The sequence below is a fragment of the Trichoplax adhaerens genome, genomic scaffold (assembly GCF_000150275.1).
Source record: "Trichoplax adhaerens TRIADscaffold_13 genomic scaffold, whole genome shotgun sequence".
NCBI lineage: Eukaryota > Metazoa > Placozoa > Uniplacotomia > Trichoplacea > Trichoplacidae > Trichoplax > Trichoplax adhaerens.
Genome location: NW_002060955.1, coordinates 364317 through 387192, shown reverse-complemented (window position 1 = coordinate 387192; position 22876 = coordinate 364317). Strand labels below are relative to the sequence as shown.

Genomic DNA, 22876 nt, shown 5'->3' with positions numbered 1-22876 from the left:
GGGCAATCATAGACTTGTTTAAGATGCTAGCTAATTGTGCTATATGCATAACATGCTGATGGCAATTATCTCATTGTACAATATTCAATTAATGAAAGATAAAATGAAACTACTCTGCTTTATAAAATGTTGCATTTATCAATTGGCTTTAGCTTAAGCGAGAAATTACAGACTCATACTATGCTACGCTAGTACCGCAACTGGCTTTCTTATTGGCTGATTTATTGTGCACTTTTATTCTTGACACTAACATTGGTCTATTTTCGTTACATTATTTATAGGATTTACTGAGTAATATAATGCAAGATCTTACTCATACAAGATTATAATTGTAGTTTTGGGCGGTTGCTATTGCTGGGCTACAGCTAGTGATGCATAATACCCCTGATCGATTAACGAGAAATCAAAGGATGCCTGTATTATAATTTCATTACTGCAATTCTATAAATTTCTGCTTTTGAAAACATTTCAGGGATATGTTATTTATAGACCTTATAGCATTACAGTTGTACTGCCAGTTTACTGTTTATGGTATCTGCGAATTACTATATGAGTATACCGAACAGTACCGGATAATATAATCATCAGTAAATCTATGCACATTGGATGTACATGATTTATTGGCATAGCATTTAAATTTGTATTCCCATTAATGAATCAATATAAAAGAGTAGAAACATCTTACGTTTGTTCAGTTGAGATAGACAACCAACGCATACTTGTAAATTTGTTCAGTTGATTATCAAGAACTGTTGAATTGCGATATAAACGATGATTTACTATTTATTCAAATTTAATTATTGATAGACAATCACATAAATTGTAATTGTAATCTTATAATATGCTGAATTTTTGATAGAATTATATTTCTGTCATTGTTGCTGTAATCTTCCGTAACGACATTACAGGATCAAATCACTATTCTTTGAGCAGCTCAATTCTTCGATTCGATAGATAAATCAAATAAGAGCTGTAGTTGATATATTCAAAATTTTAAATTTATATTGTACTCGTATATGTACTGTATTATGAGATGACCAATACAATATTTACTAGTTCTAGTACATCGAATCTGTTATGCAACCATAATAGATCCTGCATTTAAATCAGGGATTGCAATACCACAAACTGAACAACTGATACCATAGAATTTAATGCATCGCTAACGTAGGAGCAACTATTTCCCGCCTATAATTATAAGAAAGAATAAAAGACAATCAAGAATATTACTTATATACCATTTTTTTAAAGAAAATGGACGAGTGTGTCTGACCTCCAAGTATATATTCGTTATTTGACGTTGGTCACCATCGGAGTCACCTTCAGTCTATAACATGAATATCATATTTTTACTATGTTATTGCAGAGACTATACTGTAGCGTACACAACTAAATTTAATTTTCATAGTGTGGCTGTTATTATCACGTTGCTACTTACTTTGTTATTTATACAATGTGCATAAAGATTTGCTATATTTGATAGCTCCTCATTCATAATGGCTGCCATTCTGTAATATATGCACAATCAGAGTAACTAAGTTTAATCTGCTGTTGATGATAAACCTGTCACATGTCTACATTATAGCAATAGCTTACTTCGATAAACTAATTCCGGTTCTGGAGGCGTCTCTCTTGACTTCCTTATTGGTAAGAAGCAGACATTCTGCGCCTTTATGAAATAAGTTTATACACTCGGCAGTCATATGAGCCAAAGTTTTTATTGCTACCGTATGCACTTCCTACGCCAAACAAATATTTCAGTATTTGATTTGCGCAGTTAATGCTACTTTAATATCCATACTTACTAGAGAACTACAATTACTTTCATCATTGCTACTTTGTTCACAATTTTTTATCCATGAATGTGCATCATTATACACCTAGTAAATAAACAACGATCTTCATTAAGATTTAATCTAATAACAGCCACTAAAGGTACGGTAATACGAGAGGTAGCCAAAGTCAAACCTCTTCAATTCTTTGTTCCATCCCTTCTAAATTAAGTTCCTTCAGGAGCTCTGCTAGAACTTTCATAAAATCTTGATCATTCCCTATGTTTTTGATAAATACTTAATTTTAAAACGATGCACAGGTATTTCATGTCGGACAGAATTGCAAGCTGATGTGGTTATCCAAACGCATACGAACCTGGTGGCATTTCGGAAGAAAAAGATTCTTTTACTTTTTCCATGCTATCATAGAGCAATTCCTCTGAACGGGTCTTTAATAGTGATTGAGTCTAATGTTTAGAAAAGTAATAAGTTTAAATGGATTGTTTTTGTTATTATTCAAGAATAACTGTAGAAACGTAATACTGTGCTGTAAGATATTTACTTTAAATTCGCTCTCATTTGAAAGGATTTCAAGTGCTTCTAGATGGGCATGACCTGCAACATAATAATTATAATTAAAAATGTAAATAAATTTATGTAGTTACATATTTTAGGCTAATTTGTTATAGTTATGTAAAGATTATTTCTTTGCAGAAGTATTATAATCATTAGTCAACATAGTTTACTCTATTCACCCTGAAATTCTTCCAGCAAATTGTTGTAATTGAAATGCTCCGGTTCAGGTTTCGATGTAATTAATTCCGTTTGAGTCTAATTGATATTATTTCATATCATTCATAAGTGTATAATATAGTGTAACATGATGATACGAATAAACATTTCATAACATAGAGGTCAGACTGATAACAGACCGCATAAAGACCATACTCAAAGATTACAACATGATTACAAATATTAAGTTACTTAAGTATAGAAAACGTATCTGTAATAAACTTCAAATTTAATCTATTTATAGCACAAAGTATTCCACATTTAGCGAAATATTAATACTGTTGTATCTACAAAAATTAATGAAACTACAATACAGTATAAGTATGAACAGAGTCGATACGTTCATCAATTTAGTAAAAAGTATAGAGTGTACCAGAATGTAAGTTTGATAGAGTTGAGGCTACGAAATGATATCTATAATGTTGCATAATTAAAGTCAACATTAACCTCTTTCGGTTGAACTTCAGGATTCTTTTCCCGCGCTTCTCTTAATAACTACAGTATGTATGAAAGTTTAATTTATCAAATTAAAACGGTTATCACGCAGAAATAGGATAAAAATTAAAGTACTAATAATGAAGGTAAACGAATGTATTGATACGTACATCAGATAATTTTGGTTGGGTATTGTTGATAGTTATACCTAACAAACAGATATAATTGAGCTAATTTTGAGCAATGCAGAATATTGTGTCTATAGTAAATAAACCATAAGCTATGTAATGGTATTATACTATAGGGCTCGATTTAGTTGGATGGAAGTATTGAATTTGTTATTAACTTTCTCAGATTACCTGCTTCTTGTTCTGTTATCACGCTGGCGGTTTTTTTACCGATTTTTTCGAATGTTTCCATTCCGGTTGCAACTAGTTGCTTACCCTACATGACAAACAGCTACATTAATATAACCATTTAATAATGAAGTCAATGTTTTGCTATTAGGATTTACCATGGTTGATAATGCTGTAGCTCCGGAAAAAAGAAAATCTTTTGATTCATCTGTATCTTTAGATTGGTCCGGGTTATCTGGTACTTCTATATATATTTTGATAGCCTTCGATTAAGTGATGGATTTTGCTAGATAATCGAGTACTATTGCATTGTGGCCTACTACATTAGGCCGATTTAATTTCTATAAGCAACCTTCATCCTTTTTGTTCAATTGATTCTGCTCTGCAAGGTTCTCAGGATCTGGTACACCTAACGATGATTCCACTGTGTCTAAAACTGTGTGACCTAATTTTGAAGTACGATAACTATCAGTTAGAAATTAAGGTTACGATTTTAATGTCAAGAATTTTTTAAAATTATATTATGCGTGTTTGAACAAAGCAATCTTCAAGTAGACTTAAAAGTCGAAGTAATTAAGTCAATGTCATGGCTTTACATAGGTAGTGCAATTTATAGTGCTTTAAAGAATTGATTAAAGCTACTTTACTGTAAGAGGAATACGTGGAAACACCAGAAGCTAATGGCACAAATGTTGTGCAGTCAAGCTTGTCTATTTTTATACTATGTTACAGCTGAAACCAGTTGGTTGCATTAGTAAGTATTGGATACTGCCTTCACCAAGATGGTACAATTTATAGCGCTTTTAAGCACTGACTAAAACTCCTTTCACTATAATGGCCAAGCATGGGTAAAGCAGAATTCAATGGCACAAACATTGTATAATTAAGCTTGTATATTTTTGTTATAAGTTACAGTTAAAAACAAGTGGTAGCATTAGTAAGTTTTAACGTGCATAAAGTAATCCGCTATATTAGATACAATTGTCATGTACCCTATTTATATCAAGCTACTACCAAACTGATGCCTGATGCTATGGGAACAGTACTTATAATAGATCAATTTTTGTATATATCGGAAGATTTTGAACCAACTTTGCATACAGATTTAAAGTGAACTATCAGTTAATGAAAGACGGTATACAGACAGCATTGTAACTTATCATCTGTTTGTTGAGTCTTATCCGAACTTTAAAAAAGAGCAATTAATAAAATTGGTTACCTATAGTGTGTGCTTGTTGTGATATCTTGGCGACGGTATCAGAAGCAGAAGAAATCCAGGAAGAAAATCCCCAACCCCATCCACTCTTCTGCGATTGCTGAGGCTAAAATGGAATAGCGTATTATCAATAATTTTATAGGTGAAGAACAGTCAAGTCAATTTGAGTATAATAACGTGGATATATGATATGCCATTCTGCAATCTAAGAACTGCATGCTTATTCGTCTAAGATCGTAACCTAGTACAACACACTAACAATATCTACTGTATATATATATATATATACTTGTGCATATATTATAATATACTGCATAATTAATTCATTCATCCACAATAATAGGTATAGGTATAGTAATGATATCTAATTGAAACTAAATCTGTTCTGATATTTGTTTCGTTAAAGTCGCATAGTTGGTAGTAATCCAGTGCGGAAAACCCTAATAATTCATAGGTATCTCATTATCGCCTTCACAATCGACTTGGATGATACAATAGCAAATTAAGATCATTAGTATTGATACCAAAGGCAACATGTCGATCTTTGAGCCGATTGTTAAAGTGGTTCAAATCCAAGGGGAAACTACTCGTATAATTAAATATGATGAGACTTTAATTTTCCATGTCATATCGAGTACGGTATACAGTAATTGTTTGCACATTATGCTTCATTAAGCATCAGCGTTGAAGAGTTCATTGTAATTGATTAACTAAACTACTGTACAATAAAGATGTATTTCATTTAAGAAAGCAAACCTCGTTGGCTTGAGGACTTTTCTGCTTGTCTTGCATTTCATCATTAGTCCTATTTTGCTTGGTATCGTGTATATCCGATCTATCTATAGGATCCTTCTTCTCGATAGGCTCGTTAACCACCTCTAGCTCATCATTTTGTGCCTTCTCTTGGCTATTTTGATCCTGGATGATTTTTTCAGGCGTCGACGGTGTTTCTACTTGCTTGGCTGGTTCTGTTGAACTTTTTGTATCACAAGTTGTTTCATGCAATTCTTGTTGTGTTTCTGTTTCCTCAGTTGTTTCACTTGTTTCATGTGATTGTTGCTGTGCTTGTGATCCTTGTATAATTTCAGTGATTGGTTGGCATTTTTGATCAGTTTCCGTCTCTTCTTTGCTATTGTTATTGTCCTCCTTTCCTTGGTCAGAAAGAAGTTCAGATGGATTCTCTTCTTCGCTCGTCTTTCCATCAGTATCTTGTGGCATTGAAGTAATATCGACCAGACTTGTTTTTGATGTCTCTTCTGCTTTATTTGGGCCATCCTCATGGCATTGTTGGCGGTGGGTTTCTTCACCTTCGTCAGCACTTTCAAAATCTTGGTCTTCGCTATCGCTTGCCGAAGACATTTTGGATTTGCTTTTTGATTGCGTCGACTGATTCCTGCGGTCTTTGATTGCTTCGAGTCTGCGCGTGGAAATCGGTCCGATAGGTCGTTCTGTCCGCTATGTCTGTATGGGAAAGGGGCTGTCTACTACAGTGTACAGTGTACAGTGTACACTCACAGTACAGTCAGTACTGTACTGTGTCTGGGAACAAGAGACACCCGAAAACGGTTGTTCTCTATACTAATAACGTGGAGACTGATTATTTAACTGGTCATTTCAAGTATATTGCATATCTGTAACGGTACACTATACTGTCTGCGAAAGGCGTCCAAATGAACTACCAGCTCAGTTTCATCGGTAGTATAGAGCAGAATGAGCGAATAAATGGTCCGCTTCCACCTTATTTTACACTGTGGTCGTTTCCTGTCCCGTCTCTTTCCTTTAGCAGTCGCTGATTGTACGCTACCAATCGTGTATAAAAACTTAAAAACTTTGAGTATGCCCACCATATAAAATTCTCGCTATGTCTGCAACATGCGTAGTCCAGTACTCCATTTGATTCCGACAGACAGAGTGGACGGAAATAGTCGTTCTATACAGTAGATACGCACCCACTGTTTCGTTAGTCATTTCAACTATACTACGCGTCTCTAACGGTACACTATACTGCGAGTAGGACGATCGACGTTTGTCGATATGAGTTGTTACTTTTCACATGGCCAAAATCGTTTCCAGGAAGCTCTAAATAATAAAAAGATCTATCCATCTTTTACCAGTGTGTCGTAGATGAACTAATTATTCGATTTATTCAAGTAAAATTTCATTTTATGCCATAACTACCTTAGAATCATCCATTTTGCTACAGTAGAAAGTAAGTGCTAGCGCATTAGCACAGTGAAAAGTACCGTCAATCTGAAGGCTGTACTGTGTGATTGTACTGTAGTTGAACGGTTGCCTTGGAAAATCTTCCAATTGCAATTTACCTTTTGCTAAAGCTGTGAGAGATATAACCAATTGAATAGTCAATCCTTGGCCATTAGCAGTAAAATGTCGTCCAGTAATAAGGGTGTAAGTTTATTGATACAATCTAGAAGTGAATGGCAGTATTATGATCATGGATAGTGCTACTTAGTTGGATATTGACGGTATGTTAGCAAGGAACTTGTTCATGGTAGAAGAAGCATGACGGTTCTAGCACAGAGAGCAAATTGCCTTTATGGACGATTTGATAGGGTTACTGTAGCATGATTTATAATCCATCATAGAGTAATGATAGACTACTCATTCTTATTGCTGTATAAGTAACCATTTTCTTGACAATTTGGATATGTATCATGTAGAAGATAGACGATCATAGACGAAAATGGGATGTTGATAAGTTTGAAAAGCTTGCAAAAGAAAGAGCTGATGGCTACGACAAGGATGATAAACGTAAGCATCATTGGTTCGTCTGGGTATACTATTGACAAATTGTCAACAGTATTGATACACATAGTTTATAACCTAAAGATAGGAAAGGATTGATAGAAAGTAATATAGTGCTAGCTTGCCAAGAACAAATAGTCATTAGAACAGAGTTGAAAATTGAACTGTTGATGACTACTAGGTCTACTCCACTCGACAACTACAAATCTATAGGCTTATTTGCAGCGTTATCTTTTGTAGCACCCTGCTTATAAAGTTGAAAGGACCTAAGATATACGTACATCAATTCTGGGTCTACTTTACTTGCTATGATGGCTCTTGTATCGAGAAATTGAGCTGCAATGCCAGCAGTAGTCCCTGAGTTACTTTTAGTTTCAAGCATGTTATGTCAGTTTATCGTAGTAAGAGCTCGTCAATTTGTTTAAATTAATGCCTTCGATAGATCATTGTTGCTAAAGTATCAGATTTTGGGAGGAACAATAGGTTAAAAGTTGAACCTAATCGACGTAAAAATTGATTGGCTTTTAGATGATAAATCATCTATTCCTGTCAAGCGAGAATTATTAAAGGAACGCGATTATGAAGTTAGTAACATGGATTCAATGTACTGATTGCTAAGCATAGATCTTACTACGGTAGTGGAGTCATTACAATCAGCAAGTGATCAACGTAGTATTTATAATGCAATACAATGCTTACATAGGTTGATTTAGATTCTAAGGTCGGCAAGTCGATAGTGATAACAAAGACAACACCGTCATCTCTATCTGGAGGGTAAGGTCTTTTTCACAGCTTTTTATTGATATCTAATGCAGATCGTCGTTTATTAATTTTGAAGTGATAACTGCTTGGCATGTGTCTTTTCACTTTTAGGTATTACTGTAATGTTTGCGACTGTGTTATTAAAGATTCTATGAATTTTCTCGATCATATCAATGGCAAAAAACGTGAGTTTGGCTTGCTGTTCATGATTACGGATTGTACATCGCTAATGATGTTGTTGTAATGTTGTATCAGCTCCATCTTCATAGAAAAATCGATCGATTTGAATGAGCTTTAAAGTTGCATGGGATATTTTTCAGATCAAAGAAATTTGGGTATGTCAATGCGCATTGAAAGATCATCCCTTGAAGATGTCAAGAATAGATTTGCATCAAACAAGAGAAAGAAACTTGAAGTAAAAAAAACTTATGGTATCCTTGCTTGATCAATTTGAAAGTGCTATATGATACTCTCCTATTTCGCATAGGTGATACCATACGAGCAAATTAGAGTAATTGCTTTTATGAGTGATCGTAATTTAGTGTACGTTATTAAAAGCTTGGATATACAGTTGACTACATACAAATGTGTAAACCTTGATGGAATTATTAGATTTTGAAGCTCGAATACAGGAATTAAAGGAAGAGGTATGGTTGTTGATGACGATCGATTCTCTCTAATAATGAAGTAAATAGTAGGTTTTATTAACATCGTGCACGTCATTACCTTCCTCTCTAGGAGGAAAAAATGAAAGCTACTAAAAAAGAGAGAAGGAAAGAAAAGAAGATGCGTCCAAGTAATAATAGTGATGATGAAGGTGGCGATATAGATCCTGAAATGGCAGCAATGATGGGATTTAGTGGTTTTGGATCTACGAAAAAGTGATGTTTAGTTGTTCCTGTTATGCCATTTTATGCGTCAAACTTGGCATTTGACATGTCGTACTACAGTATTGTACTAGCTGATTTATTTATGTTGCTAGGTCTTGTATTATAACGATTTGTATCAATATTATACTTTGTTAATTGAATAGCTCTAGTTCAAGAATCTATTCCATATCCAATCTACTCATGTAAAATTGTAGCTAGTATTGAGTGGGTTGGATGTCTGTGCTACGGATGAGTTGATGATGCATTTTCTCCACGATAACACTGTAATAGTGTTGTAACTCTGTGATACTTTTTCATATCACTGCTACCCATGGCACATTGCTTGCGCGATTGCTACACCTGTATTTGATGACTGTAAAGTTGAGAATTGCAATGTAAAGTGTTCCTTCGGTACACCCACAGAAACGTAGTCCATTTTGTAAATTTAACATCATATTCAGGAAATGATAAGGACTTTTCCATTGCCTACTGAATTTTCATTTTTAAACTCAATACATTGTGTTCCAGGCTTGTGCATTACTTACAAAATGGAAGATTGTAGTCATGCAACGATGGCAATCATAACGCCATTACTACACCTTGTTCAATAAAATTTGTACTTCAGAAATTGACTACATTAGAAATCTGTCTAGTATTGTATGATTTGAATGAAAAGATCAGTCAAAGGATCTCAGCCTCTGTATTTTTATGCAAAGAGATGAGCAGTCGTTATTTCTCTCTCTTTAGTAGCGCATGTATATACATGTAAGGTCTAGTTCATGTTGATATTTGATGATCCGATCCAGGCGATTTGAACACTGACTCACGACAGTTCTGCAAAATCTGGTATAGTAATATAAACGATAGTCGTTGGTGTACGTTTATTAATTCTATATTATTCATGTACAGTGCATGATAATATCATTGCTAACTCCACTTTTTGCATGTAGCAACATCAACAAGGGCTTATAGTCAACAGAGTATTTTGTACTATTGTATATTGTACATGTATAATGCATGCATGAAACTTTGACATACTCGTCCATTGCTTTTACTATTTGGCGATATTCAAAATCAAATTATTGAAGCGTACAGAAACTTGGAATAATCTGTTTCATGCTCAACGACTGGAAATAGACACTGTATGATAGCATGATGAGTCTTTTTGGAGTATCATCATGACTATGATTGCCATCATGGTGGTTAACGGAATGGCATCTTTACGCAAAGATTGTCAAATTGGACCCATAACTCTGCAGATTGATTGATATTGCAGTTCTTTATTTTGATCTTCTATTTTACTAGAAGCAGCATTTTTACACTTTTTCCTTTTTTGGGAGCAGAAATGGAGCAATATCGATCCATGTTTAGCCATCACTTTACCCAATCTCAATCTATGGCTCTCTTGTCAGTGTGGCACCACTAGACACTAGTCATGAATTACATAACTTTGGCAGTATGAACATTCAGCAATCAATCAACAAATCCGCTGGCAACCAATGGCTTCTCCTTCCTCTGGAAAGGAAGAAAGAATCTGATTTGCATAGGAATACAATAACTTTTCTTGACTACATGTATACTACTTACTTGGGCTGTCTTTATGTTCTATATTCGTCTACAATAATCCATTCTGTCGCCATTCCATGGTCATCATCGTCTTGACAAGACTACTGCTCTGAACACTAGATGATCTAAATCATGCAAACAGCGGGAAGCCTGCTGTGCATGCAAATCATTCAAGCCATCATCAATAGCGAGATCATGCCATTGTAAGCCTTTAGTCAATATTTGCACGTTAATTTCTTTCAACTATAGTTTACATCGAGGTAGGTGCCCAGTGAGAAATCGAGTAGATTATCATAATAGTATAGATACTAAGCCTATAGCATTGAAATTAGGTCACACTTCCGTACTATAAGGAGGATAAAGCCGTGGATATTCCGTCCATTTTTGTCATTCTTGTAGTTTTACCGAAAGTTGCCTTGGCATTGAATTAGTCCAGTCTTGGAGAGCAATAGCAGCCGAATTTTAGAGGTAAGGCAGCACTTTGACTTTTCCCCCTTTTTCATACTATTTCTATGCGGTAGTGGAGGGCAAGTGTACTGAGTTAGCCAACGACCTGATGATTTCTAATTCGCTTCTAAAATCGATCTTGAATCGATAGCGATGGTAATCAACAGTAAATTCTATCCATGAGCATCAATACAAAATAGTCATCATCGCTCCATCACGCCTACTTCTTCCGTTGGTTAGAAAAGGTCCAAAATCAGAAAAAAACTTCAACAAGGCACAAGATACACTCCATGCAGCTAAAGTAGTGACTACTGAATAGTTCCATCCATTTTATTTTATACGATTGATCCCCCAAATTGCCTATAAGATAAAAACGAATGGAATAACCATGATACCGATGATATCAGTCCAGAAACGAGTATAAGAAAGGCAATTCTACTTCTTGTCCAGTTACAAAATAGATTGAATCCATCAGCAAGGGAAATAATCGCCTATGTTAGATCATTACCTTGTGTGGTAACCTCAGTCATGACAAGGGATTATCCTCGATCGCTTGTTCCATTTGTATTCTCAAGTTACAAAATGGATTGAATGCATCAGCAAGGGAAATAATTGTCTATTTTAGATTATCACCTTGTGTGGTAACCTCAGCCATGACAAGGGATTATCCTCGATCGCTTGTTCCATTTGTATTCTCATGCCTATCCGTACACCGACATCATCATGGAATAGAAACAACACTGTTAGCAGTCGATTTCTTAGGCGTAGCCTCGTCATCAACTGTACATAAATCTTGAATAAATATATAATTCATATTATGATGAAGATTAAACAAAAGCCTAATGGTAAAACGATGAATGCATCAAGTTGTAATCTGGAGTGGCGATGAGTGAGAAAGGCCGATCGTAGACTAGGGCTTGGACCGTAGGAGAGGAAATAGTCATGGTTAATTAATTTAAATGGTCTTGATGGGGTGATGGTTTATTCGTATTTTCACTCGGTAATAGACAAATCCATTTGCTATATCTCTCTCGAAAGCGATCGTCGATGGAGCTATATACTCCTTTATAGCCAAAATTCACTCACTGCTATACTACTTCAAAAACAACATGCAACCAACAAGGACAAGTAGTTTCTCCATAATGATATCATCGCCCATTTTCTGGCGTCCTTAATTAAAAAAACATGGGAGACAACGTCAATTAACGTAGTGTAGGGTATTGTCTATCCATGATACAGTCTATAATGACAGATGATGATAGGAAATGGCGCAGGCAGGCGGCCAAGAAATCATGTCTACCTGATTACCATTTTCAGCACAATAGTTCTGTACCTTACTTTCAGTCATTTTCTCAATCCCTTTTGCTGTTGATAAGGGTGATTTTAATACTACTTTGGCCATGATGTCGCATGAAAACCAAATGCTCTTCTACCTATCGATTATGCTTTTAGGTATAACATAACACTCATTTTACTGCTCGGAGCTTCATTTAATTCGTCTAAGGCAAATCAAAAGTAAAGGAAAAACTTTTCGATCGAGGGATACCTAGTACCGTATAACGCATATTCAGTGAAGTGATGTTGATGCGTTGAACGCTCTTTTTGAGGATGGGACTAATTTCCCAATTTTTGAATATAGAAGTGTGTTTCGTAGTATAGTATAGCAAGTATTTAGTCAAGCAAAGTGAAGGAGTTTGATCCATCTACGGTATCAAAATCTGCATTCGTTTTACTTCTATGACTAAAATTTGCAATCACGGAGATGGCAGTCACGTAGTCTTGCTCAAAATGGCTTGACATGACGACTAATTACTCGCTAGTAAATGTTAGAGCGTATTATTTCTATCGATTCTTGAATCCTCTTACTAAAGGGATTATTCGATCTGCTCTCCTTTTACCTCTATGGCTAGGACTTTAAATCATGGAGATGGCATTCATGTCGTATTGATCAAAATGCCTTGACGGCAATACTCGTCAGTGGATGTTAATCGCAGCGACATTCGATCAATCTCGCTGGGATAATAACTTCATTTCTTCCAAATAACCCATTACAAAATGTCATGGTCGCCAAATCAGATACGGGATATATCCTAATTTAATTGAGCATGCTAGAATAGTTTACAGTTCACCATAGCATATTTAGCATAATACGCCAACGGATGCCCTAGACGTACAGTAGAATCGCATTTTACAAGTTCTTAGTGACTAATCACCTACAGCAATAAAATAGCAACTTCATGTCCTTGAATATGCGTATCTAGTGTACTCTACTAGCATATGTTGCCTCTTTCCTGTTGTCTGCAATCAGGTTCATTTATTTTCATCATTCAATGCTCCTATACGTATGGTAGATTATTTTAACATTCATTGGCGCTGATAGACAACTTCGAATTGACTAAAGTATTGGCTACAACGATATTGAAAATGAGTTTAAAATGGACAGAAATGATCATCGCATCGCAAAGTGCAATAATAGGCCAACAATGGTCGGAAATACATTACTAAATGTTTGTTCAAGCGATACCATTCTCATTGCGTCTAAATAAATTGATTATTAATCCATCTGTCAAATCCCCTTATTCATGCATCTTTAGCTTAACGTTCATCTTTTCTGATTCTAGCCTAGTTACTTCTTGACTATCATATTACTGGTGTCCACGAAAGAGGCAAACTTTCCACTTATTCATTCTACCAGTGTGATAAGTTACTTGATGACTTCTAAGATCGCTCGTTTAGTGGATGGCCAGTAATCCAATTAACGCCATTTAGTCAATCAAATCCAAGTTTTTTGCCCACGAATCCTGCCTGAACTTTATTGCTGGGACAGTAAATGTTACCATCCTGTTCTGATCGCATTTAGCTCACAAACGAAGTGTGAGAAGGAGTTGCAAAGTGCATTTTATGCTATGGCACTATGCACTACTTACTCACTTTTCTTATCCTATCAATGCTAGTAGGACACTAAATACGTAGTTGTAAAAGTTTTTGAGCAATGCTATCTAACTTTGACACGCTATTACTGCTCCTACAACATCAAATAGTTACAAAGTGAGTTATACACTTGGACACTTGCTGGCTGCTTTCTCTAACTTTCACATCCTATTTTGTAGTGAAATAGTACATCAAATCATTGCAATCATTTTGGAGTAATACTTTCAAACTTTTGACATGCTATTACTGCTCATACTACATTAGATAGTTACAAAATAAGTTATGCCCTTTGGGCGCTACTTTCTAGCTTTCACATCATCTTCAATGTACGTCAAATAATTGCAATCATTTTTGAGCAATGTTTTCTATCTTTGATATGCTATTACTGCTAATACTACATCAAATAGTAACAAAGTAAGTTATGCTATCGTAGTTGGGCGCCTGCTTTCTAACTTTCTCATCGTATTGGTGTTCATAGGACATCATGACCGATATTAAACCAAAAGTTAGACCGGCTCGTCGACCACCAGAGCCTCAACCTGCCGTTGCTAATTCTTCCAGCCCATATAGTAATATTCGTCCACCGAATAGGAAGCCACCACCACCCGTTCCTCCACCTAGACCTGATCTCTTACATCGGACATCATCCGAACATGGCGCCGATGCCACAAGCTCAACACCCAAGGAGAAAGTGGGCCATATGAATAGACAATCAAGTTTTCCAGAAGTTTACCGACCCAAACCACCCACTCCAACGCGAAATCGCGATTCTCTCTCGGAAGAATCTGCCTATCAATCCATCCGCGATAGCTCAATACATCAAAGTTTCTATCAATTGGATGATTCAAGCACTGATTCTGACTATCATATTTATGCTCATGGGCCTATACCTGAACAAAATCCAACGCCAGCTAAACAACGACCCGGACGGCTACCGCCAGAATTGCCGAAATCTGTTGAAAACCGCTCGCCAAGGACACCTACATCGCCAGCAAGCTACGTTCAATCCTCTCCTCGGGCTCCTCCTAACAGTCTAATAGAACCACCTCGTAAGTACTGCATCATTTAATAGAGAGGATAAATATTTGAATAATCTAGATGATGGTATAGAACACCTTCTCAATACGACAGTCTTGCTTGAAGATCAATTCAAACATGGAACTTACTGTACATCGACATTATTTAAACATGAAAAACAACCAAGAAATAGTTGGCATATAATTTCCATTTTACCTCACCATTTTAGACAGTACTCATGTCATACTAAACTGCAACACAGTTATATGTACCTTTTCCATTATTGATACCCATCCATGCGATGATTAGAATACTTTGTTACCTAGATGACATTTGATATCAATGATTAATCATTTATTCCATTTCTTCCATGCTTTCAAGCTATAGCAGTGGAAGAAGACGACGAAACGGCAGACTGGATTACGGTATAGATCACTACAGTTCATGAATATTGATACGTATGGGCTATTTTATTGGCCAACTAATCGAAAAAAATATTCAAAGTGGCAGCAGTTACTGTCCTTGTGCTATACTACCTTAGAATTAATGGAGTTATTTGCTTTTGTAATTTATTGACATAATAACAGCTAATCTTGGCAATTCTACTTCTGGCAAAATTGCAACACCATCAGCAATATTTCACTTTAGTGTTGCAAGATTGTAGTATAGTCTTTCAATCCAGGACCAGTCGATAATTATACGAATAATGCTGAATTTATAAACTTACAGTAGCTCTATCTGTTAAATCGCCTTCATAACTACTGTACCATGCGTTGGAATGAAATACAGCAATGTCCTTTTTAAAAGTTTCTCAATATGTTCAATTGCCACGCGTAGTGTATTTCATTTCTAATCATTTGATTTCGTATTTCATTAAGGAAATATTATCATTAATTATCAACTAGGTGCAGCACTCATTCCAGCCTTTCATTTCGAAACCGGAAGATGCTAAGGTATTAGTTTGAAGTTGATTGCTATGAATTAACTGACAATTTATTGGTCTACCATGGATGTGATGAATATTGTAAGAGTGGTAACATCATAGTATTACAAGATACGTGATGATGTCTATTGCTTTATATCATCAATATTTACTCTAGCTTGGATGTTTTTTTTTTTACCAATTTAGAAAGCTGCCAGTAGTATGGCACGTGAAGGATACCTAACTGTTTCTAAATCTCGAATTCCATCGGAAAAGATATGGGTGAAATATGATTCAAAGACCTTGAAGTTTTATGACAACGAAGAAAAGAATAAATTGTTAGATATCGTTCCAGTGTCGGAAATGAAAAGTGCTGAAATAAAATCCGATAACGCCAAAAGCGGCTTTAAATTCGTTTTAGACACATTTCCTGAACAATATAATTTTAAGACTGGAACGTTTGAAGATGTACAGCTGTGGGTTATGGCGTTAACTAGTGGAATTATAAAGGAAACTCGACGAGTGGAGGAGTTAACCGGAGGAAACATGGAAAATCCTACCAAAGCTGGTTATCTCAAAAGATCGGGTGGGAAAAAATTATTTATGGTTATTAAAGATCAATACATATGCTGTTATCACAATCAACAAGATTACTTAGACAATAAAGTGCTGCGAAGAATTGATAGTAAGACGTCTAGTGTTCGAATTCAAGACAGAGCCAAATATAAATTTATTTTGAGTTTATGCGATAAAGAATTGAAGTTGCAAGCAGAGAACGAAGAAGACATGCTAGCATGGATCTCTACCATACAAGGAGCTATCAAGATTGCATTACAAAATCTTGATGATGGTGGCTCACTCCCTGCAATGGAAGTTAAGAAATATATCTACCATAACAGCAGTAATAGAATTTGTGCGGACTGTCTATCTAGAGATCCCGAATGGGCCGTTATTAACTTAGGCATAACTATATGTGAGAAATGCGCTGGCTTCCATCGTAAAATCAGTACCGATTTTTCTAAAGTTAAATCAATTACCTTAGATTCCAAATGGACTCCTGCTCGTATCAAGGTAATAAAAGCAGATGAAAGATCAACAAATAAATTATTGGCTGGCTGCTGTGACCGTTATTAACTAATAAATAGTCCTTCCAATAATTTCAGTCTTTATCTTGAAAGAATATTTTACTCTTCAATCCATTAGCTTTTCCAAGAAATAGGCAATAAGAATTCAAACAAATTTTTCCAATATGCCATTACACAATACGATAAGATTAATCCGAATGTGAATGAGTACGCAAAAAATTTCACTATTTAAAAATTTTGTAATTTCATGATCAAATTTTCAACTTTGACGTTTACCTTTTAGTGTTCAAAGGCTGGAATTTATTAAAAGTAAATACGTAAAGAAAGAATTTTATCAATTTTCTAAATTCAAAGGCGATGCAAAAGGATTGGGAGAGGTAAACTTTACGAAATAGTTATCATATCTATATCCATGCAGGAAAGGATAATCTTCATAAAAAATAAATATCGAGTATGCATGGTGCTAGCAGATATACTAATTTTTATTCTAATTTATTTGTAAGGCTTTATGCGAGGTTGTAAAAACCGATAATATCCTTGAAACTCTTAATTTATTACTCTCTGGTGCCGATGTAAGTATCCGATGTAGTGTAGTCGACTTATAGACGCCTAAATGTCTTTGTAGTCTAGTGTTTCACTTTTCTATTATGTCGTTGTATTGTAACATGATGTGCAAAAATTAATGTCGATAGCTTAAAAATTTTAGTGACGCTGATCCCTTTTCTCTACACTGATTTTGATAGTCTTATAATTTGATACTATGAAATCATTTTGTTACATCATATCACTAATTTTTACATCAAGGTGAAATATGTGAGCACGGAAGGCTTTTCTCGTAAGATAATACTGAAATTATATTACGTGAATTTAATTTAAATCATCGATAGTTGTATTTTAATTCTAAAAATATATACCTGCATCTTTTACTCATGAATCTATGACAGCCATTCAGTCGGCTATTCTTCACGATCAACCGCTACAAGTGGTACGATATTGCTCAAGCAGCTCGAATGAAATTTTTTGCTACAGAGTCTATCGCTACTCGCATTTAATTACTGTATTTTATTTACTTTAGGAATTATTGCAAGCCCATTATGATGGTACAAATTCATACTATTATTTCATGACAGCCTAACTGTACTAGTATCTTACGGTTTTAAATTAAATTAATAATATTAGATTTGGGTGGTGAAATGTTAAATCCTGGAAAGTTATCCTCGGTTAAGGTATTCTCAAGCTAAAATTGGTTCTGACATTAATAAAAGTTATTCCTATTTAGATTCTATAGTTAATGTTTAATTTGTATTTGATTCCAAATATTGATGCTACTTTTGACCCATTTTTGTGACCTACTAACAGTTCATGACGCTCATAGAGAATATTGCTCTGCATCAGAAAAAAATTGCAAAATTATTAAAAGTTGCCCCTTCCTCTACTTTTGAAATTGACTATTGATTTTCATGGTATGTTTACAGTTACCACCTAGTTCTGAAATCATCAAGCAAGGATACCTAGACAAGAAAGGACCCCAAACTTATGATGTAAATATTGATGAAAAAGATATTTTGATTACTTACCTATATTGAATTCATCGCATACTCACTGTCTTTGTAATGGAAACACATTGATCGATATGTTTTACAGAGATTCCTCAAACGTTACTTTGTTTTAACACCAAAGGAACTCATTTATCATAAGGATGCATCCGTAAGTAAAATATACGCGTACATGTCCACATTTATAACGAAGTCATCTAATAAAAATAGTACATTCTTATTCAATAGGTGGCTGGTAGAATCAGCGTAAGCTCAATAACTGATGTATCTGTACAAGGTATGAGATTCTTTCATGGAAAACTTTACGGAAAACATTCCTATATTTGGCATTGACGTAAAGTAATTTGTAAATTCTCTTTTTACTTTTATCCTCTTCAATTTTAGGAAATTGCGAGATTGTAATATCTACACAACAACGGTATAGTCATATGCTTTGTAATTATAGTCAAAGTGTTGTAAAATATCGCTTCAAACAGCTTTATGTTACAGTTCAATATATATCAAGCACGAGGTTGTTTATTCAATGTTTCGAGCTAATGATTTACTGACCTTGAATTGATACAGAAGTTACACCTGTCGTGCAAGTAATGCGGAAGAAGCAAGAGAATGGGTTGAAGCGATTACATGGAAAATTAAGGTTATTGCGTTTTAATTTAACAGTAATGCCATTCACGCTATATTGTAAAGTAAGGAGAGCAATCCTTTTTTGATGTTAGTACGCATCGATCTTGCTTTTTTTATCATAACACTGACGACTGCTAAATTCTAAATTTCGCTGATATCGGCCAGGTTTTCGAGGTTCCAATTGAACACCAAGATACTGCTGACGGTATTCCATACGTTGTCGATACTTGTATACGCTTCATTGCCGAATATGGTTAGTGAGCTCAAAATACTAAGTAGAATTTAGTGAATAAGCCATACAATGAAGTTGAAGAAATTCTTTGTGCTAAAAGATTACATTAATTGACGTACATCAATTGCTTTGATAGGCCTTCAAGAAGAAGGCATTTACAGAAAGAGTGGTAGAAATAATATGGTTGAGCAGCTGCGTAAGGCGTTTAACGCAGGTAAAAAGTATAGTTAGCTTTAACGAATTAGTGCCATGTAGTACCGAATTGCCGTCAAATTTTATGTATTCGATAGACACATATGTATTGATAAATTTGTATTATTGTATTTACTGTGACAATAATGATCAAAACTTGAACCGTTTGCTCTATTTCAGATGCTGCTAATGTAGTCATAGATCCAGAAGTCTATTCGGTACATGATGTTGCATCAACACTTAAGAAATATTTTCGTACATTACCGGAATCGATCTTTACGCAAAGGCGGTCAGATAGTATCATTTGTACTTACAGTAAGTTAAATAATAGTTAAAATTTCGTAGGCTATAATTTGGTGTTTACTTATTTTTACTCATCACTCCTTCCATGTAGGTATCAATAGTAAATCTGAAAAGATTGAAGCTCTGAAAGGATTTTTAGATGACTTGCCCGAAGTTAATTATCGAACTTGCCGATACTTGATAAAACATCTTGTTAGGTATGAAGGAGAGTTAGTTGCATGTATTACTGCTAGAAATATAAATACATACTCTTTGCTATATTGAACTCAGCTAACTTTGATCATGCCCTTACAGAAACCAGTATTATACGTACTATAATATTATTCCGTATTATCATAAATTTTAGCCCTGTAGAATTTTTTATTATAATTTAAAGAATAAATTCTATTTACAAAATAGGCAATATGCATATTAAAAATAATTTTTTTATCATTTTACGTTTTAGTGTGTCAGAACATTATCGAATAAATCTGATGTCGGTAGACAACCTTGCGTTGGTTTTTACGCCTACTCTTTTTCAGTTGCAGGTAGTAGGATACTTGAAGTAAAAATTAGGCAATTGTAATACGTATCATTATAGCTAGATAAGTTAGATTTGAATAACATTTTCGCTTTATCGGTCTAATGATAATATCATATCGCAGCATTCCAATGAAGAAATGGCAATAGGTGAAGTGGATATTGCTCTCGGCTCGTTGCATGATATCATAGCTGAACATGAAGTACTTTTTAGGAAGTAAGTTTTACAGGCTATAAATAGCTAGACTTAATAGGATGTACATTGTAAGAATCGCTTTTTTATATTTAGATTTGATGACACACTCTCAAGCAAGGAAATGCTGCCGAGAAAGGTAAGAAATTAACTTTGATTACTTTAGTATATTTTACTAGCTAGTTGCCTCCTGAGATGTTTACTTGTCGCGCAAAGTCTAATCACAGTTAATAATCAATTAGTTCTTTAGCGAGCTGTCATTGAAAGTTAAACAGCGAACATTATAGAGGTTATGTACAATACAATAGAAGATTGGGACACTATGGTGGCCAAAATAGACATATTATCGTTGTAGAAAATGCCCACAGGGCTGCTCTGAAATGTACCATTCATCGTTTAAGTTGGAAAGCTTTTTACCTATTTTTTTAATTGAAAATTATTTGAAATTTCTTAATTATAAGTTATTAATTATAGCATGCATATTTGTAAGATGGAGGTTGAGGATATTTTCGCAACACGCTGTTAACACTCAGTGCAGATAATAATTTGTTTATGTTGTTTGCAGCATTGCCAATTGATACTACTGTAGAAATTACTAATTTTTAGCGACATGGAAGTTTTATTGGCCGTACATTCCTTTTTTGAATGTTGTAATATCAAATTATTATATTCTGGATGTAGATTTATTTTTAACACGTAGTCATGTGGTTATCAGGCGTTCATAGCATTCTAATTCAAGTCCCAATGCAGTCTTACTGTATGTTCACGATCACCAACGTAGTCTAATAATGGACTGTTATTAATGCATTGACGGTGGTAGATTTGCGGTAGTATTTAAACTCGCATGACTTACTTTGTTCCAAGATAGTAGTAGGCTGAACTTTGTCTGTCAGGAGAAATACAGCAAGAATTGCTGTATTGCAATATTTTGATACATTGTTTTATACTTACTTTATTTTTTAATTGTTTTTGCTTTGATGTCGAATCGTTATAATTAATCATTTGACATAATAAATGCTAATTTGATTGATTAAACTCATTCATCAGTGTTGTTACTCGTATTTTACAGTCAGTGTAAATGAACAGAATTGATACAGTTTTATTCTTCCTGTATTGAAATATTACTGACAACGACTACATGAAATAACTTTTATCATGTTTATGTGCATCATAATTAATTCTTGTCGACATAGTTTTTAGAGTAAAAGATATCGTGAGTAAAAAGAAATTGGAGATCCATTTGATGTCATAGCGATTACTCGAATAAGGAATTTATAGGCAAGGAAATGTAGTTTGTAGCTACTTCCGCACTTCTCTAGAAGCCTCAAAGTCCGTGTCTCTATGGAATAGACGAGGTCTACAAAAAAATACAGTATCACACTTAGAGTTTAGCGCGGAAGAAATTACAGTATTAAAACAGCAAATTGATATAGGGAGGACTGCTGAAAAATAGATTAGAATTAGTGTAATTTGTAGTACTCTCTTTTGCACTTGCTCACTTATTATTGGAGGCATTAATCTCTGCTGTACTCCTTCGAATTATTCTGTATTAAGCTATTCACTAATGTAACAAGATTGATAGGTATACGATAGCTTACGACTACTTATGACTGTTTCAATCAATCTAAACTTTATAATGCGGAAATGATGATAAAGAGGCTTGACATTAATAAAATTTAGAACTATTATTTAAAGGAAATTACTCTATTGGTGATACTTTGCATACTTATCCACTGGCTTCGTAGAATATTTGCATGCTGCAATACTGCCATTGTAGAATAGTTATCGCATCTATCAAGAATGAATTAAAAGTATAGTAGACTAATAAAACAGTCCATTAGCTACCTAGTACCTGCAATTTTTATACCCTCGTCGGCGTGAATACCGTAGGGTGTCTGCACAAGCTACGGTAACTCTTCCTAACCCTTAGAAGTCCTAACCATACACGTAGAGAGGTTCTCCCTCTGGTCGTAACATGGCTATTGCTACTCAGTAACATAATTCTACGTTGTAACATAGAATAATTTAGGCATAATTAGAGATGAGCAAGCTAACAACTAGGATTCGTAATAGCTCTGTTTTGTTCTCAATACTGCACTAATATTATTCTACGTTGTAACATGGAATAATTTAGGCATAATTAGAGATGAGTAAGCTAACGACTAGGATTCGTAATAGCTCTGTTTTGTTCTCAATACTGCACTAATATTATTCTACGTTGTAACATGGAATAATTTAGGCATAATTAGAGATGAGTAAGCTAACAACTAGGATTCGTAATAGCTCTGTTTTGTTCTCAATACTGCACTAATATTATTCTACGT

At 34.7% G+C, this 22876-nt stretch overlaps 4 protein-coding genes across 4 annotated transcripts; 2 read left to right on the top strand and 2 right to left on the bottom strand.

Annotated features, from left to right (window-relative positions):
* Window positions 1–348: 348 nt before the first annotated feature.
* TRIADDRAFT_59981 (uncharacterized protein) lies at window positions 349–3419 on the bottom strand (the record flags this gene model as incomplete). The annotated part of the gene is made up of 13 exons (XM_002115960.1): window positions 349–384; window positions 1123–1188; window positions 1274–1327; window positions 1439–1508; window positions 1597–1739; window positions 1806–1880; window positions 1969–2051; window positions 2149–2239; window positions 2335–2387; window positions 2528–2603; window positions 3012–3059; window positions 3170–3207; window positions 3359–3419. The coding sequence occupies 13 exons, from the start codon at window positions 3417–3419 to the stop codon at window positions 349–351; spliced, it is 894 nt and encodes a 297-aa protein (XP_002115996.1).
* A 277-nt stretch (window positions 3420–3696) lies between these two features.
* Window positions 3697–5930, bottom strand: TRIADDRAFT_59980 (uncharacterized protein; the record flags this gene model as incomplete). The annotated part of the gene is made up of 3 exons (XM_002115959.1): window positions 3697–3800; window positions 4575–4677; window positions 5328–5930. 3 exons carry the CDS (start codon window positions 5928–5930, stop codon window positions 3697–3699), a joined length of 810 nt encoding a protein of 269 aa, XP_002115995.1.
* A 1026-nt stretch (window positions 5931–6956) lies between these two features.
* On the top strand, window positions 6957–8981 carry TRIADDRAFT_59979 (uncharacterized protein; the record flags this gene model as incomplete). Its single annotated transcript, XM_002116042.1, has 8 exons — window positions 6957–6977; window positions 7250–7340; window positions 7863–7918; window positions 8038–8108; window positions 8208–8281; window positions 8417–8527; window positions 8709–8743; window positions 8835–8981. The coding sequence occupies 8 exons, from the start codon at window positions 6957–6959 to the stop codon at window positions 8979–8981; spliced, it is 606 nt and encodes a 201-aa protein (XP_002116078.1).
* A 5412-nt stretch (window positions 8982–14393) lies between these two features.
* On the top strand, window positions 14394–21285 carry TRIADDRAFT_59978 (uncharacterized protein; the record flags this gene model as incomplete). Its single annotated transcript, XM_002116041.1, has 22 exons — window positions 14394–14958; window positions 15308–15351; window positions 15832–15879; window positions 16056–16919; window positions 17052–17140; window positions 17217–17310; window positions 17437–17505; window positions 18009–18033; window positions 18113–18159; window positions 18409–18474; window positions 18578–18640; window positions 18718–18766; window positions 18874–18907; window positions 19054–19126; window positions 19279–19366; window positions 19482–19559; window positions 19718–19852; window positions 19932–20037; window positions 20286–20367; window positions 20485–20576; window positions 20649–20691; window positions 21253–21285. 22 exons carry the CDS (start codon window positions 14394–14396, stop codon window positions 21283–21285), a joined length of 2787 nt encoding a protein of 928 aa, XP_002116077.1.
* Window positions 21286–22876: the final 1591 nt, after the last annotated feature.